The 17,678-nt window shown below is 39.2% G+C and overlaps 1 protein-coding gene and 1 long non-coding RNA gene across 3 annotated transcripts in view; one reads left to right on the top strand and one right to left on the bottom strand.

The window, feature by feature from the left end:
- Positions 1 to 4,750, bottom strand: part of Pot1 (protection of telomeres 1) — a 58,521-nt gene extending 53,771 nt beyond the window's left edge. Inside the window, exons 1-2 of one of the 2 annotated variants that reach the window (XM_013119075.3) lie at positions 4,668 to 4,750; positions 99 to 146 (exon numbers count right to left, since the gene is read on the bottom strand). In XM_013119075.3, the coding sequence (XP_012974529.1) occupies positions 99 to 107 (9 nt within the window). In that variant the 5' untranslated portion in view covers positions 108 to 146; positions 4,668 to 4,750. Of the gene's footprint in view, positions 1 to 98; positions 147 to 2,605; positions 2,745 to 4,667 lie in introns of those variants that run through there. The other variant, XM_021231829.2, reaches the window with a different exon arrangement.
- A 15-nt stretch (positions 4,751 to 4,765) lies between these two features.
- Positions 4,766 to 17,678, top strand: part of LOC121133005 — a 41,570-nt gene continuing 28,657 nt past the window's right edge. Inside the window, exons 1-2 of the long non-coding RNA XR_005869724.1 lie at positions 4,766 to 5,231; positions 6,924 to 7,051. This is a non-coding gene — a long non-coding RNA (uncharacterized LOC121133005). The remainder of the gene's footprint in view (positions 5,232 to 6,923; positions 7,052 to 17,678) is intronic.

Here is a 17,678-nt window from a genome sequence, read left to right as displayed (position 1 = left end):
TATAAAGTAGAGTAGTTTAAATCAAATTATAAAGTAGATCAAAATATGAAGCAGATGCATAAATGTCTGTGCATTGTTGTATATTAGATATCGCTTACCAAAGACATTGTTTCTGTGGAAAATCCTCTCAGACATTTACCAAAAACCTGAAAAAAATGAAACAGAAACTTGTTTGTATATATGTTACCTCCAATGTGACCACAGGTTTCTGAATACAGCTAACCATACATTTAACAATACTCCGATTCCCTACAGTGGTATAAAGTTTGGTTTCCATGACCCATGACAGGCACTGACAACCACCCATACCTCCAGTTTCAGGGGACCCACCACACTGCTCTGACCTCCAGAGGCTCCTGCATTCACATGCACCCACCACTACTCATGCATAAGTTTCCATAATTAATTTTTTTAAATGTTAAAGATATAAGATTAGATGAAAATGTAGTAAATAAAATCAACCCTCTCAAATCTCCTGAAAGTGGCTTCATTAGCCAATATTACACTCATCACAGAGGAGGAGACCGACAATCCACTAAATGACACTACACTAAAAGTGCAGGGCAACATTTGTGCTAACTATCCTGACGAATAGATGACACTGTGCTACGGGCAGTTTCAGTGGGGCAGTAAGTAAGAAACGGGGAGAAGAGGCTTCTCACGCCTCAAACTCGGCGATTTATGCGTGACACTTTTATGGCTCATAAGCACTGTTCATCATTTTTATTTCCTCGTAATCCATCTATTGTCACTTTGTTTTGGCAAATTCAATGGCAATGTTTCAGCCTCCACAGAAAACAACTAAACAAATCCAGACTAAACAGTGTACCCCCGGACTTACAGAAATATTATTCTATGCAATTACTTTGTGCCATTAAAACTACAACATGACTAGACAACACCAAGTAACCACAGCTCTTTATAGTTAAGAACATGGGAAGTTTCCTTCTCACTGAAGCTGCTATTTCTCTCCAGCATATACTTGGCACTTAAGGAACAAAATAAACACTCTCAAATAAGTAATTTTCACAAAAAAAAACTTTGCTTTCAACTGACCTCAGAGCAATACATGATAATGTGACGAAACTAGGACTTCAATCTAACTGAAATGAAAGTAAGATTTTAGGCAAAGATTTACAATTACATCTAACAGATGTGTCAGTTCTAAATTCTAATATAAACAGACACATACACACCCTGTATACATTTACACACACATACACAGAAATCCCCAGTAATTCACGTTTACGACTACACTGAAAACATTTTCAAATAAAACATTATATACAGAGAAATACAAAACTAACAAAATTCATAGGGAACACATAATACCAAAGTACATCTGGTTTTGACCATATGTTTACGTAACCTAGAAAAAGGCAGGGAAAGTCGACATTCAGCATTTTAGAAAATTCAGAATATAGGAAGGAGATGTTGTTATAGGCCTTTTTGTTGACTCAAGAAACTGGAAACCATGTTCTTCACCCACCACAGCACACAGACACCAGGATGATTTCCCATCCTCTGCCAGTGCCACTGATGCTAGCTTTAATTTCTATCATGTAGCATAGACAGTCCTTCAATTACTACAAAACCTCCACACCAAGTTTCCTACTTGAGATGCCACTCTGGTAAAAGAAAACAAATTGACTGAATTTATGAAATAACCACAGGGATGATCTCACTTGAAATGTGATCATACACATACAATATAAATTACTTATATTGTAATAATGGAATTGTACCTATGTATATATTCAAAAAATTAGGAAGAGCCATATACTAATGTAGATATTAGTTTCAATACTATTGTTAAATATAGATGAGATGCCAGGTGGTGGTGGCGCATGCCTTTAATCCCAGCACTTGGGAGGCAGAGGCAGGCGGATCTCTGGGAGTTCGAGGCCGGGCTGGACCGACAGCCTCCAAGATAATACAGAGAAACCCTGTCTCATAAAAACCAAAAAAAAAAAAAAAAAAAAAAAAAAAGAGCTGGACAGAGAGTGAAGCTTGCTGCTCTTACAGAGGACCCCACTTAAGTTCCCAATACCCACATCACGACCACCTACAATTCCAGTTCTCAGGGGATCCAAAGTCCTCTACTGGCCTCTTCACCTTCTAGTACCATTAGGCAGGTAGTGCTAATGCAGCCACAGATATAATTAAGTAAATCTTTAAAAAAAATTATTGAGGTGAATATTTAGAGAGCCAATAGGTCTTGCGGCATAGACATATTCACATGCATGTATAGTGTTTGGAGACGATTCTGCATCCTGAAATATTGTTTAAATTACATATTTCATAAATTTGCTTCAAAACAGTACCTATCACTCAAATGATTTGAATACTCAAAAGATGAAATGAAGTGACTGTTGACCTTGATTATCAGATAGATTGGGTCTGCAGTTCACTAAGTAACATGACTCTTGGGAGGTCTTTGAGGACATTTCCAGGAAGGAGTAGGGAGAAGCTCTTCTACCAGAGTGGATGACTCAGAATGAAATCCAAGACATCTAAGGAGAAAGCAGGGCAGATTGTCTGCCCACCTTTCGTTCCTGCTGGTGAGAGCAGCAATCCACTGCTGTTCCTGCTATCCTTCACTGACCTCAGGTCCAACTCTTGAGTGTTCCTAAGGCTCTCCAGAAATACTGTAGGCTTTCAGCACAGGATTGAAATCGCTGAGACATCAGACTGAGTGCTGTACAGGGTTCTCAGCCTTTTCAGCATTCAGATGGCCATTTTAAAGATTACCCAGCCTCCACAGTCTAAACAAATAATATATAGTATTTCTATTAGTTCTCTTTCTCTAGAAAACTCTAATATACTGTTGCAGTTAAATCACAAATACATATATTTGCTAAATAACTCTCACTAGTTCTGTGTCTAAAACTTTGTATAATAAAGGCTGGCAAAGTGGTTCTATCAGTTAAAGAAGTTGATGACAAGCATAACAAACTGAATTTGATTGCAGGAACGACATGGTGGAAGGAGAGGACCAACTAGACATGTTGTCCTTTGACCTCTATGCTCCTGAACAGCTAGTTAGCTATATTTTATAGAAGAAAATACTCTTCTAAACTTTCTGAATTCTACTATCATGAAAAGTGCTGGGAATTGTCAAACACATTTTCTGCATCAACTGATATAACCACTTAATATGCTCCCCCTTCATTAAATTAAGGTAATATATTGCAATGATTCAAATATTCATTTCACATTTTTTACATCTCTGATTGGGATTAATCCTACTCAGTCTAATCCTATCCATAGGCTGGAGGTTTACCTTGACTACTACTTGGTTAAGGTTTTTGCAGGCATGTATTTTTAAAATCACTAAGGATAGTATGCTGAATATATAATGAGCATTCCTTTTAGGAGGAAAATGTATTCCAAGTTAATAACCTTCTTAGCTGCATAAACACATTGCTACGATCACAATCTGGTGGTAGAGCTCTGAAACCTACTTTGTGTAATTTATTCCGTGGCTAAACTTCATTCTGGTACACCTTTGACTTCCTTTATTAATTCAAGTGTCATAACAGTTCTGTTTCACAATGATGTCCAAGGCAAATTCAACTAGGGAAGCTGACAATTTACTGTTGACACAAAAAGCACCGTTTTATTGAAAGCAAAGCTGATAATTTGCTATGAGTTACTCTTAATTATTTTTCTTTAATAAGCTTGTTTTTAAACAGAAACAGTTGACCTAACAAGGGGAGCTCTTGGACCCCAGATTGATGGCTGTGTGGAAAGCATGAGTCTGACCCAGACCCCCTGAATGTGGGTGTCAGTGAGGAGGCGTAGGTAATCTATGGGGCCTTGGGTAGTATTTATCCCTGGCATACAAATAGACTTTGAGTGCCCATGCCACAATACGGGAGGCTCTCTCAGCTTGGACTCTTGGGGTAGGGCCTAGGCCCTGCCCTGGATGAAATGACAGTCACTGGAGATCAGAGTGGAGACTGGGTGGGGGACTAGGGAACCTGGTGGAGAGGGTGGGGGAGGAGGGAAGGGAGAGGGAGCTGGGATTGACATGTGGAACAATCTTGTTTGTAACTTAAATAATAATTTTTTAAAAAGCTTGTTTTTTGGTGTTTGGATGAAGGTATTAAGATAACATATCTTGTAACTATTGCAATTACCAACCCATAGCATGCTTGTAAGCTGAAACGTAATTACTTTCCACTCAGATTTTGTATTTAAGTATTTCTAAAAGCTAGTTTTAAGATTCCTTAATTTCAATGTTTCATCATATTGCTTTGCAATTAAAATATTGTGAATGCACACTGCACCAAAAGCAAGGGATACTGGCTGCCTCCTCCCTGGAACTCGTAAACATCCTAAGAGAAATGAGAACTGATGTTCATCTGTGCAGTCTACCTTGAATCTTTCTTCTCAGACTTTTTGGGCCTCTCAGTAGCATCACTACTTAACTCCGATGTGTACGGACCCACCATTCCCCAACCACCGAGAAGCCTGAGTGCGGGGGCACGGCTCTATTCACGTCTCCTCCCGACCGTGTTCAGTTCGCACTAACAGCACGTAATGGAGTTTCTGCAAAAGTGCACCAAAGGTTGAACTAAACTAAACAGCCCCCGTCATGTCCATCCAGGGCCGGCCCCGCCTGGTACCCACCGCGAACTCCCAACCTTCTCAAGCTCACTCACCAGCAAGTCTCCGCGGGAAACTAGAAACTCTCAGGACCGACGCTCGCGTGACGTCATGCGCGCGTCCGCAGCTGGGTCCACGCATGCGTATCCTCAAGGATGCCTCCGCGGCTTGCCGAGCCCTCCGTGTGTAAACGCGGCGAGGAGGAGGAGCGCGGCCCAGGAGCGGCCCGTCAATCACAGCCACCCAGGCTTCTCGCCACGCCCCTTTCCACGCCTCTTGCCGATTTCCTGGTCCCTCGAAGGAGTCAACTCCAGCCACTAGGGGGAGCGGGACCGGCTTGTAAGAGTCATTAATACTGGACTGGAGAGATGGCTCAACCATTAAAGGCTAGGCACCCAACCCCAAATGAGATTCCTGAATGCTGTTAGGCGGTAGGAACCCTATTCCAAACCAGTCAGGGTTCCGGATTCCCTTCTGATCACTAGAACCCCTCCAGGCGAAAGCATTTATTCATCTTCTATGTTAAGCATTCAAATGCAACTTCTGCAAGGATGTAAGCCCGGGAGAAAAACAATGTTGTTTGTTTTACAGAAGCTTGACGATGCTTATGTTGTTTTCAGGTAAGTTGAGGAACCTCATCACTATTTTATAAATCTTCCTTTTACCTCCCCACCCCAGGGTTCATAAAACAAAGGTGAATGAGGAGCAATAACTATAGTGAAATTGAACTGGCCATTAGAGGAACACAGTGAGTTAAGCTCAGGCCCATGCTATCATTCTCCTCACCATTTGTGAAACACTTTTATCTTCATTTGTTCTTTAAGTTTAGCTCACTGTAGGGGTTTTGGAACCTGGGCACTTTGGTCCTACGGCAGGAAACCAGAAGAAATGCTGCTAACTCCACAGCTGAGGGCCAGGACATAGTCTATTTGGCAGTAAGCAAGTGGGGAGTTAACAACCAGCAAACAAAATGGTAACATACTGGCCTAGAGGACAGTTCTTGCTATGGCTTCATTATAACTGGTTAACAGTCCGCAAGAGTGGGAGGAGCTGTGACTCAAGCATATTTCGAAGCTTGTGTTAAGTGGCTTGTGCAGATTCAAAATCCCCCTTTCCCAGAAAATGCAAACCCTTCTCCTTAAGTGAAGTACTGCTCATTTTTGTTTACCAATTCCCCATCTGTGAAATGGAGGCTGTTGTCCTTCTTTTCCTTAGGAAGCTTTGTGTTTGCTTCAGAATTAATTCCTCATCTGATTTGTATCCACCATCAGACAAATACCTTTACTCAGCTAGTGACGTTCTCACTTCCACCACAGTAAAATGACATATATTCTCACAGCATATATTCATGCTTTCCCACGTTCCCTCAGTATTTAAATGCATGCTCTACAGTCGAGGTTTACTAAGAGCAGGGAGGACTGTTTTGTTTTAGAACCCAGACTACTATACAATGGCTGGTATTTATTAGATGAGCAATATGTTTCTTTCCTTAACTTTAACATCCTTCCCAACCCTCAGAGGATTACATGGAAACTTCTCTTGACAAAAGGAGGGAAGACTCCTCATTGCTAAAACAAAAGGACATGTTTTGTCTTAAAAAGTTTGTTAATGAGTCTGACAGCACCATGTTTTCCTTTTCAAAACTGCTAAACTCATCCTGTTTGCCAAGGATTAGCTTAAGTTATGTGTATTTAGATTCTTTTTAAAATTTTTTCTTTGAGAAATAATTAAAATGAGATTCCTACTGATTAATAATCAGAATTGGAATGGGAATTTTTATTTGATCAGCTAACACCTGGTTATAAGGAATCAATGTAGTTATTATATTGTCTCAGGACTGAACAGTTAATATGAGAAAACTGATTAGGAGGTATCATTCCTGGGGAAGATAATTTCTCTCTTCTCTGCAGTCATTAGTTACCTGTATTATTTGTGTGGGTCAGGGCCCTTGAAATTCTGCCTCTTTACTGGTGTTGTCAGTGTTCTTGTCCTGTTTAGGCAGCAATACTATTGATGCATTATGGGTGTAGCTTCCAAGACAATATCTAGGAGAAACAATCTCACAGTCAACTTCCTGGTCCTTTGGCCCTTAATAATCATTCCACCCTCTCCTCAAATTTTGTCTGAAACTTAGATGTGGGGCTTGTGCTAAAGATGTATCCACTGGAGCTAAGCAGTCCATGACCAGTTGCGTTCTGAATTTTGATCATATGTGGCTTAAAAGCAATTTCAGTTTGCCACTGCCTAGGTCTAGTTTTCTTTTTACCCCTTACCAAGTCAATCATTTAACTTTTTTCTTTTTATTTCTTTAGCATACACATATCCATGTACTATGGGATCTAATGAAGATGTCTACAAGAAGTATACATTATGTCAATGTATACTTGTCATAATGGTTATTCTCAATGTCTCTAGGATGTCAGTATTTCCCACAAACCAGGTAACTTGTAATACTATTTCATTTCATGATCTTTCATTTTATAGCAGAGTTTGGAGTGTATCTGACTCCAAAGCCTGTACTGTATTGCCTCACATCAACAATTAGTTTGCAAAAGTAGAGAAAATAGAACATGAATATGTGAAACATTTTAAAATAATAAGATAAAAGGACAGATTAAATTAACTAGGAAATGCTTTAATTATATATTAACACCAAAACAATTAATTTCTGGGTTCGAATGCCAATTGAAGTACCTTAAAACAGGTATTGTGATTTTAATAATTGATGTATTAACGTTTATGTTAAAATTTTGAATGTTATCAAAATGTTTTGATATAAAATTTGCAGTGTACAGATGTTTCTTTTCAAGAGATACTTAAAATGAGATTCCTATTAATAAGTAATGAGCATCAGAAGTAGAATGGGAATTTATTAGATAAGACATGATTATAAGGAGTCAATACACTTGTTCTAGGTAATAAATTAAATATGAAATGTATTAATTTCAAATTGATATTTCCTACATCTTAGTATTTTTAAAATGATTTTCTGAACTTTTGAATATTAGTTCTTTTGAGTATCTCAATATTGAATTTGTTCACTCAACAGTTCAATACATCCATTTTTTTACATTTTGATTTTTTTGTTTTGTTTTGTAAGATTTTTTATTATGTATACAGTGTTCTATCTGCATGTATATCTGCAGACCAGAAGAGGGCACCAGATCTCATTACAGATGGTTGTGAGCCACCATGAAGTTTCTGATAATTGAACTCAGGACCTCTGGAAGACCAGCTAGTGTTTTTAACCACTGGGCCATCTCTCCAGCCCCTACACTTTTGATATTTTCATATGTTCTATTTGCCGTATACTTACTCTGCAGTCTGCTGCCATCATGTATGTCCCTTGTATATCTATCATCTTGTATTTAAACCTGAGATTTTTCCAAAAACAATTTTTGAGACTGAGTATTGAAATGTTGCCTAGACTGGGACTTTACTCTTTAACCATGGCTGTGCTGGAACTTGTGAGCCTCCTGCTTCAGCCTCCTGAATGCTGAGAATTCAGATCTATAAGGCTATGTCATGCTGAGACACATAAACTCATTATAATGCTCCCTATCACAAAAGTGGCTTCTATGTCTGATTCAGGTCATCATCTCCCCTGAATCTTTGCTTCATAGATGGTATATTTTAGGCATTTGATGGGCTTTCTGTGAATGCTGCCAATTTTCTTCTCATTTTTTTCCTGTGACTTGATGTGAATAGAAGTGAGTAAAGTTATGATCTCCTTAATATTTGGAAGTGCTTGGTTGTGACATGTCATATTCAGTTTTCTGAGACTTTGTAAAATCACAATTGTTTAATCATTATGTCTGGTTACAAAACTGCAGGAATGTTCTTTTTAAAAAATCATTTCTCTGGAGCATGTAATCTAATTATTCTAGGTATTTGCCTACCTCTTTCAGAGTGTGAGAAAGCTGTCAAGGCCTGTCAAGAAATTTAATGGCCCGCTGCTAAAAAATAGTTCCCCTAAGACTCAGAGCTGACTGCTTCCCTAAGATGTGTGGAAGGCCAAGGCCTGTCTTAACAGTAGAGCAAAAATGACTACTGTTATCTTCAATTATACTTCCCTTGGTTCAGGTCATCCTTACTGCAATTTTCCTGAACATTTTTTGAGGAAAAAAATCACTTACCTGAAGTCTGACTGTCCCCTTTAGTTTTTTACTTTTACTTCAGTTGTTTTTCTTTTCATCAATTTAAATAAAATTTTAGTTAATATTTTTTAATTGAAAAATCATTTTCATTTAAAAAATTAGGTCTCTCCATAAGATCAGGTTGCCTTATTCTATCTATTTTTACAGAGATTCCACAACTCTGTTCATGAAATAATAACATTAACTTGTGATTATTGAGTGGGCAATTTGTTGAGTATTTGTTATATTTAATTAAGATTACTTTTTCATTAACTAGTCACATAACTAATGTTAACTGAGCCAAAATATTTTTGAAGCTTTCACACCTTATTTAAGCTCACTTTAGTATTAAGATTATCTGATAGCCACATATACATTTTATATATTTATGGAACTCATATTCCACATCTATAAGAGTCATTCATCCCATACACAGAGATCTACTCATATAGTCATGGTAATGTCACAGCTTCATTATGTTCCATACTGGCCATAAGGTGGACCAGACTGATCTCTTGAAAAAACGTAACTATGCTGAACATTATTAAGAATGTTAATTTCATTTTATTTCTCTGCTGTATATACTCCTTGACCTTTAATAATTCAAATGTTGGGACCATTCACTTAACCAGTGATCAGCAGTTATCATATCTATCATGTTATGGCTGATGACCTCAAATGGAAAATCAGTTCCTTTGCTAAACATTCGGCTGCCCACAGGGCTGCCTGGCTCTTTTGGAAACCGAAATTATTCTGAGAACCTACAGCAACTCCAGGAGACTACCAAAACTGTGTAGTGGTTCACAGAATACAGGCTGCAGGGATCCTTGCTCCAGTCATGACAGCTCTGTGCCAACCGCACTGGCCTTAGAAACCATCACTCTAAGAAAAGCCTCAGACAATCCCAAATGATTCCTCTAATTTCAACCAAAGAGAGAGAACTTTCCTACATAGCTCAGCAGAAAGCTTGTTGGTGGTCCATGTGTAAGACCTGTGATTGGTGGAGCTGGAAACTGGGCGGTGATTCATGAAAATACAGTGTCGCATTTTCAGGCTTAGCTTTCAAGTCAGTTAAGACACATCCTCCTTTGCTAAAATAAAAGGCTCCTTCCAAATAGTCTTTTCTTGTCTATGTGTAATGTGTGTCCTGGGTAGAGTTACCTGAACTGGTGAAACAGAAAGGTTATGAGGGCAGCAACAAGAGCAGCATTAGCAATTGTGGCAAGAACATGGCTGAAGACAGAAATGTGAGAAACAGAGGCAGTAGAGATGCAAGAAAGGGGAAGCATAGAGAAAGTATGATACCGTAAAGAGCCAAGATCAAAGAGACTCCAGTCACTGAAAGATTTGCCTAGGGATGAGCGTCCTGACACCCAAAGGCTCAACAACTGTTACTATTAGAAAATAGGTTGCGGTTGTTTTTCTCATTGCTGTAACAAAACACCCAACAAAAGCAACTTCAGAAAGTGTATTTTGACTCATAGTTTAATAGCGATAAAAATCAATAGTATTTGAAGCATAAGACAGTTGGTCCAATGTTATCCACAGTCAGGAAGCAAAGAGAAGCAAATGCTAGTGTGTTACTACAATACATTTTCTTTGTATTCTGTATACTCCACCATAGGGCATGGTGCAACTCACATTCATGGTGGGACTCTTTCCTAAGTTAACCTCTCTAGAAACATCCTTACAGACTACATTAGTTCCTTTTCTTGTTCTATGACAGAATACCTTACAAAAGCAACTCACTATGTGAGGATATATTTATCATAGGACAGTAGGATAAGTGTAATTACAGGAGTATGCAGAAAGCTGCTCACAATTGCATCTGTAGTCAGGGAGTGATGAATGCTAGTACTCAGTTGACTTTACCCTTTTCATTTATCAATCTCCAGCCCATGGATGTTGCCACCCATTCTCATGGTGGATCGTCCTATTTCAACACATTCTAGATGTCCAAACATACATGCCCAGCATTTTGTCTCCTATATGATTCCAAATTCAGTCAAGCTGAAAGTCAAGGTTAACTATTAAAGTGGAAACACCAGCTAGCACTGCTACTGCTGCTATCTGCTTCTAAATGCTGACACACCATCTGGTCAATGCCTGGTCATGGTAATCAAAGCTCAAGGCAAAAAACCTTCAACTTGAGTACTTACAGACCCACAACCAGACATTATGCAGTGGGAGAAAGGCCTAGAAACACATAGCTCTAAACGGAATGTCACCATCAAATCCCTCCCCTCAGAGCTCAGTGACATACGATTACTCAACAGTTGAAGAGGAGGCAGACCAAGTGTACGAGCCAGAGGGGACAGTGAACATCAGGAGAACAAGTTGAGCTCATACAAATTCACAGATACTAGAGGAGCAAGGGCAGAGTTCACACAGGTCTGCATAAGGTCTTCTACATATATATTATAGCTTAGAATTTTTATGGAACTCCTAAGGGTGTGAATGAGTGGAGCTCTGTTTCTTGTGCCTGCTCTTGGGGCTCTTTTCCTTGAGGTGAGTTGCCTTGTCCAGCCTTAATATAATGGTTTTTGTTTTATCTCACTTTATTTTGTCCTATTTATTTGTTATTCCCCTAGAAGCCTGTTCTTTTCTTATGAGAAACAGAAAAGAATTGGGTCCAGAGCGAAGGGGAGGTGGGGAGGAACTGGGAGGAATATAACTAGAAACTCTAATCAAGATATATTGTATGAGAAAAAATCTACGTTGAATAAATGAAAGTTTTTTTTCAAAAAGGAAAAAGCTTTTATTCTCAACACAGAGATATGATCTCCGAGTCTGTCAAGCTGATCCAGAGATCACTGAAGTGTTAGAGCCCAGAACTATCACTATCTACTTGAAGTTTCTGAGTAGTGTGTGAGACACCCACCCCCAAGCTGGGGGATTCATAATGCCTTGTCTTACAAGGCAGCCAGTCTATTTCCTGAAGTAGACATGGACATGAACTAATGAAGCCCTGTTGATTAGATTGTTTTGAAAAGTGAGCTATGAGTATCATTTACATTCAAATCTGCACGAATATGTAGGAGGATACTACTGTCATCATTCACAGGAGCTTTTAAATATCAAAGAAAATTAAACTACAAGGGAAGTTAAAACATGAATCAGATCCACACACATACATGAAAGGTTTACTGAGTTTTTACTGACTTTGATGTCATTCTTCATAAGGAGATAACCATTCTATTTGGTCATGTTAGGAGTGTATGAAATCCATAAGAATCCATTAGGTTTTTGTTGGCTTGTTTGGTTTTGTTGTTATTGTTCTGTCCTAACAGAAGGAATATGATGAATACTCAATGTTATTTTTTCATTAAATTTAATTATATATGTTTTGAAAATTTCATGTGCAAGTACTGCATTTAGGTCATTCCCCCTTTTTCCTCTCCCTATCTTAACTATTCCCATTTCCCCAAGAACTACCTCTGTGGAATATCTATTGTGATTTAATTACTGTTGTGAAATTTTCCTCATCCTAGTTGGCATGTCAACTGGTATTGTAATAGTTCAGTTGTTAAAGCAACATACTACTTAGATTTCATGGGTGCAGTTACCCTGCCATGTCTAGATTGGAAGACCCTGTCTCACAGCAGGCCTGATGGTCCTCTGCCTCTTTAAGTCTCTCCTACCCCTGCCTCCTTGTGTTTCCTGATCATTAGGTTAAGGAGTTACTTGTAGTTGTACTACATGGGGTTGAGCATCACAATGGTAACTTATTTTCTCTATTTAGACCAGATGTGGATCTCTGTAATAGTATGCATGTGATGTAAAATGAAGCTTCTTTGAACAGAGATGAGAGCCACACTTATCTGTGTGGCTTAATATTAAGAACACAGTTAGAAGGGATGTGATGAATAATCAAATTTCTATTGTCTTCCTACCCTGTTTAAGCACAGATTTGCTTACGTTTCCAGGATCTTGAGCCTGTTTACAAGAAATTGTGCAGAAATATGTGAATATTTACATACAAAGCAAGAGATTGTTTAGAGGAAATATCAATGATCTTGAAGGTGCACCAGACCTGGCCTTGGCCAGTCTCTAAGAAGGAAAAGAAAACTAAGAGGGGTGGTTAAGCTGCCTGACCTTTCATGGGTCACTTGAAGATTTTTCCAAGTTTACAAAAGGACAGGCTTTTCTTGCTCCTTCACTCTTCCTCATAGGAAACATATGGAACAAAAAGATCTATTTTGTCTTTCTCTACCAATGGGCTTCTCTTATATGTTGTTCTTAATGTTTCAGAATCCTATCCTATTCCTATTCTTCTGTGCCTCTAAAAGGTGCATAAAATCAGGTGGCAGCATATGTCTACCACAAACTCTTTGATCCAAGCTACCATGCTTTTTGAATTGGATTTCGGCAAGAGAGTTCTTGATTACACTTGCTTTCTTATTTGCCATCCTGCCTACAAACCACCAGTTTCCTTCTAACCACACTAAGTTACCTCATTCATGCCTTCTCTACAAAGACTCAGCAATGCTGTCAGAGTAAAGGCGCAAGCCTTGAGTAGTCTATAAGGTAGTATATGATCTTGTACATCTTCTAATACTTTTGGTTTCGCACCACATTCACTTACCTGATAAGCCATTGAGCTGGTCTAAAGCTTCCTTTTCCTCAAGCAATGTTTCTCACTTCCCAGCAACCACCACACTGCCTCTGGTAGGGTAATGACTTTGAACAGAAAGATGAAAATAAATTCAGTGAAAGTCTTTCCCTAAGGAAGGCTACGAAATTAACATACAGTAAGGGGAACATGCATCTCTGGATATAGAAAATAAACATTTCAAATTGAGCACTCTAGAGGATCAAAATGTGCAGATCACAGCAAAAAGGACCAAATTATTCATTGTCTAGTAGAAGAATAGGCAATTTTCTATTTTTTAATCATTTTTTATTTTAAATAGCTGTTTTTATATGTCAATCCCAGTTCCCTCTCCCTCCCCTCCTCCCGCACCCCCCTTCCCCCCCACCCTCCCACCCTATTGCCAAATCCTTCCACATAGGGGATATCAGAGTCTGTCATTTTACTCTGGGTAGGGTCCAGGCACTCGCCTAAGAGTCCAGGCTGAGAGAGCATCCCTCTTTGTGCTATAGGCACACGATGACTGTTTGTATATCAGGGATAGACACTGATCCACAGCTCAGGGCCCCATAGGTTGCCCAGGCCTTCTCGCTGACACTCACATTTGGGGGGTCCAGATCAGTCCCATGCTGGCCTCCCCACTGTTAGTCTGGGATCCAAGAGCTCTCCCCTGTTCAGATCAGCTGTCTCTGCTGGTTTTGCCAGCCCATTCTTTGCCAATTTGCTCATCACTCCTCTCTCTCTGTCACTGAGTTACTTGGGTTCAGTTCAGTGATTAATTTTGTGTTTGCCTCTGCTTCCATCAGTCACAGGATGAAGGCTCCCGGATGGTTATAGACATCAAGTTCATTATCAGGAATGGGCATTCGAGGTGGTCTCTCCACTATTGCTTAGCTTGTCAATTGGTGTTATCCCTTTAGATCACTCGAGGTCGCTTTGGTGCCTGATCTGTATTCGATCCTATGATTCCCTCTTCCCCCTATTCTACCCCCACCCCCTCAACTTCCTGTTCCCCCATGACCAACTCTCTTCCTCTTCACCCCTTCTCTTCTTCCCAGGTCCCACTCCCCCCACCCCTCGCCGTGTTCCACATCCATTCAGGGGATCTTGTCTCCATTCTCTTCTCTTGGGTACTATGCACGTATGCATATCTTTTAGGTTCTTTCCTGTTTCCCAGACTCTCTATCAGTGGAAGTGCAGACTGGCACTATCCTGATCCATGTCTAAAATCCATATATGAGTGAGTACATACCATGTTTGTCTTTTTGCGACTGGGTTACCTCACTCAGGATGGTTTCTTCCAGTGCTATCCATTTCCCTGCGAATTTCAAGATTCCATTGTCTTTTTCTGCTGAGTAATACTCCATTGTGTAAATGTACCACATTTTCTCTATCCACTCTTCAGTTGAGGGGCAGCTAGGTTGCTTCCAGGTTCTGGCTATTACAAATAATGCTGCTATGAACATAGTGGAGCAGATGCCCTTGTTGTATGAACTTGCCTCATTTAGATATGTGCCTAAGAGTGGAATTGCTGGGTCTAGTGGTATATTAATTCCCATTTTCCTGAGGAATCTCCATACTGATTTCCAAAGAGGCGGTATGAGTCGGCACTCCCACCAGCAGTGGAGGAGTGTTCCTCTCTCTCCACATCCTCTCCAGCATAAATTGTCTTCAGTGTTTTGATTTTACCCATTCTGACAGGAGTAAGATGGTATCTCAGACTTGTTTTGATTTGCATTTCCCTGATGGCTAAGGATGTTGAGCACTTTCTTAAGTGTCTCTTGGCCATTTTAGCCTCCTCTACTGAGAATCCTCTATTTAGCTCTGTACCCCACCTTTTAATTGGATCCTTTGGTGTTTTGGAGACTTGTTTCTTGAGTTCTTTGTAAATTTTGGAGATTAGCCCTCTGTCAGATGTAGGGTTAGTGAATATCTTTTCCCATTCTGTGGGCTGTCTTTTTGTCTTTTTGACTGTGTCCTTTGCCTTACAGAAGCTTTTTAGTTTCAGAAGGTCCCATTTGTTAATTGTCGATCTCAGTGCCTGTGCCACTGGTGTTATGTTTAGGAAGTGGTCTCCTGTACCAACTCGTTGAAGAGTATCTCCTACTTTCTCTTCTAAAAGTTTCAGTGTGGCTGGATTTATGTTGAGATCTTTGATCCATTTGGACTTAAGTTTTGTACAAGGCGATAAACATGGATCTATCTGCAGTCTTCTGCATACCAGTACCCAGTTATGGCAGCACCATTTGTTGAAGATGCTTTCTTTTTTCCATTGTACAGTTTTAGCTTCTTTGTCAAAAATCAATGTTCATAGGTGTGTGGGTTAAAATTAGAGCTTTCAATTCGGTTCCATTGGTCTACCTGCCTATTTTTGTGCCAATACCAAGCTGTTTTCAGGACTATAGCTCTATAATAGAGCTTGAAGTCAGGTATGGTGATGCCTCCTGAAGTTCCTTTATTGTATATGGATGTTTTAGCTATCCTGGGCCTTTTGTTTTTCCATATAAAGTTGATTAATGTTCTTTCCACGTCCTTGAAGAATTGTGATGGAATTTTGATAGGGATTGCATTGAATCTGTAGACTGCTTTTGGCAAGATTGCCATTTTTATTATGTTGATCCTACCAATCCAAGAGCATGGGAGATCTTTCCATTTTCTGGTATCTTCTTTGATTTCTTTCTTTAAAGACACAAAGTTCTTGATATACAGGTCTTTAATTTCCTTGGTTAACATTATCCCCAGATATTTGATGCTGTTTTTGGCTATTGTAAAGGGTGATGTTTCTCTGATTTCTTTCTCAGTCACTTCATCATCTGTATATAATAGGGCCACTGATTTTTTGAGTTTACCTTGTATCCTGCCACATTGCTGAAGGTGTTTATCAGCTCTAGGAGTAACCTTGCAGAGTTTTTGGGTCACTTATGTAAACTATCATATCATCTGCAAATAGTGAAAGTTTGACTTCTTCTTTTCCTATTTGTATCCCCTTTATCTTCTTTTGTTGTCTTATTGCTGTAGCTAGAACTTCAAGTACAATATTGAAGAGATATGGAGAGAGTGGACAGCCTTGTCTTGTTCCTGATTTTAGTGGAATTGCTTTGAGTTTCTCTCCATTTATTTTGATGTTATCTGTTGGTTTACTGTATATTGCTTTTATTATATTCAGGTACATTCCTGTTATCCCTGATCTCTCTAGGACCTTTATCATGAAGGGGTGCTGGATTTTGTCAAAGGCTTTTTCTACATCTAGTGAGATGATCATGTGGTTTTTCTTTCGCAGATTGTTAATGTGGTGGATTACATTGATAGATTTTCTAATGTTGAACCATCCCTGCATTCCTGGGATGAAGCCTACTTGATCATGGTGGATGATTTTTCTGATGTGTTCTTGAATCCGGTTTGCGAGTATTTTATTGAGTATTTTTGCATCAATGTTCATGAGGGAAATTGGTCTATAGTTCTCTTTCTTAGTTGTGTCTTTGTGTGGCTTGGGTATCAAGGTAATTGTAGCCTCGTAGAAAGAGTTTGGCAGTGAGCCTCCTGCTTCTATTGTGTGGAATACTTTGAGGAGTATTGGAATTAGCTCTTCTTTGAATTTCTGGTAGAATTCTGCACTGAAGCCATCTGGGCCTGGGCTTTTTTATTTGGGAGACTTTTGATGACTGCTTCTATTTCATTAGGGGTTATAGGTCTGTTTAGATTGTTTATCTGTTCTTGATTTAGTTTTGGCAAGTGGTATCTATCCAGGAAATTGTCCATTTCCTTTAAATTTTCAAATTTTGTGGAGTACAGATTTTCAAAGTATGCCCTGATGATTCTCTGGATTTCCTCAGAGTCTGTTGTTATGTCCCCTTTTTCATCCCTGATTTTGTTAATTAGCATGCTCTCCCTCTGTCTTTTGGTTAGTTTGGACACAGGTTTATCTATTTTGTTGATTTTCTCAAAGAACCAACTCTTTGTTTCATTGATTCTTCTCAGTGTTTTTCTGGTTTCTACTTGGTTGATTTCAGCCCTCAATTTGATTATTTCCTGGCGTCTGCTCCTCCTGGGGGAGTTTGCTTCTTTTTGTTCTAGAACATTCAGCTGTGCTATTAATTCTCTAGTATGACTGTTCTCCAGTTTTTTCATGTGGGCACTTAGTGCTATAAACTTTCCTCTCAGCACTGCTTTCAAAGTGTCCCATAAGTTTGTGTATGTTGTGTCTTCATTCTCATTGAAATCGAGGAAGGCTTTAATTTCTTTTTTTATTTGTTCCTTTACCCAGGGATGGTGCAATTGTGCATTGTTCAATCTCCATGAGTTTGTAGGGTTTCTGGGATTTGTGTTATTGTTGAATTCTA

Source organism: Mesocricetus auratus, unplaced genomic scaffold (assembly GCF_017639785.1).
Source record: "Mesocricetus auratus isolate SY011 unplaced genomic scaffold, BCM_Maur_2.0 Super-Scaffold_100019, whole genome shotgun sequence".
Taxonomy (NCBI): Eukaryota; Metazoa; Chordata; class Mammalia; order Rodentia; family Cricetidae; genus Mesocricetus; species Mesocricetus auratus.
Note: the sequence above shows the minus strand (reverse complement) of the source record. Positions and strands in the feature narration are given on the sequence as shown.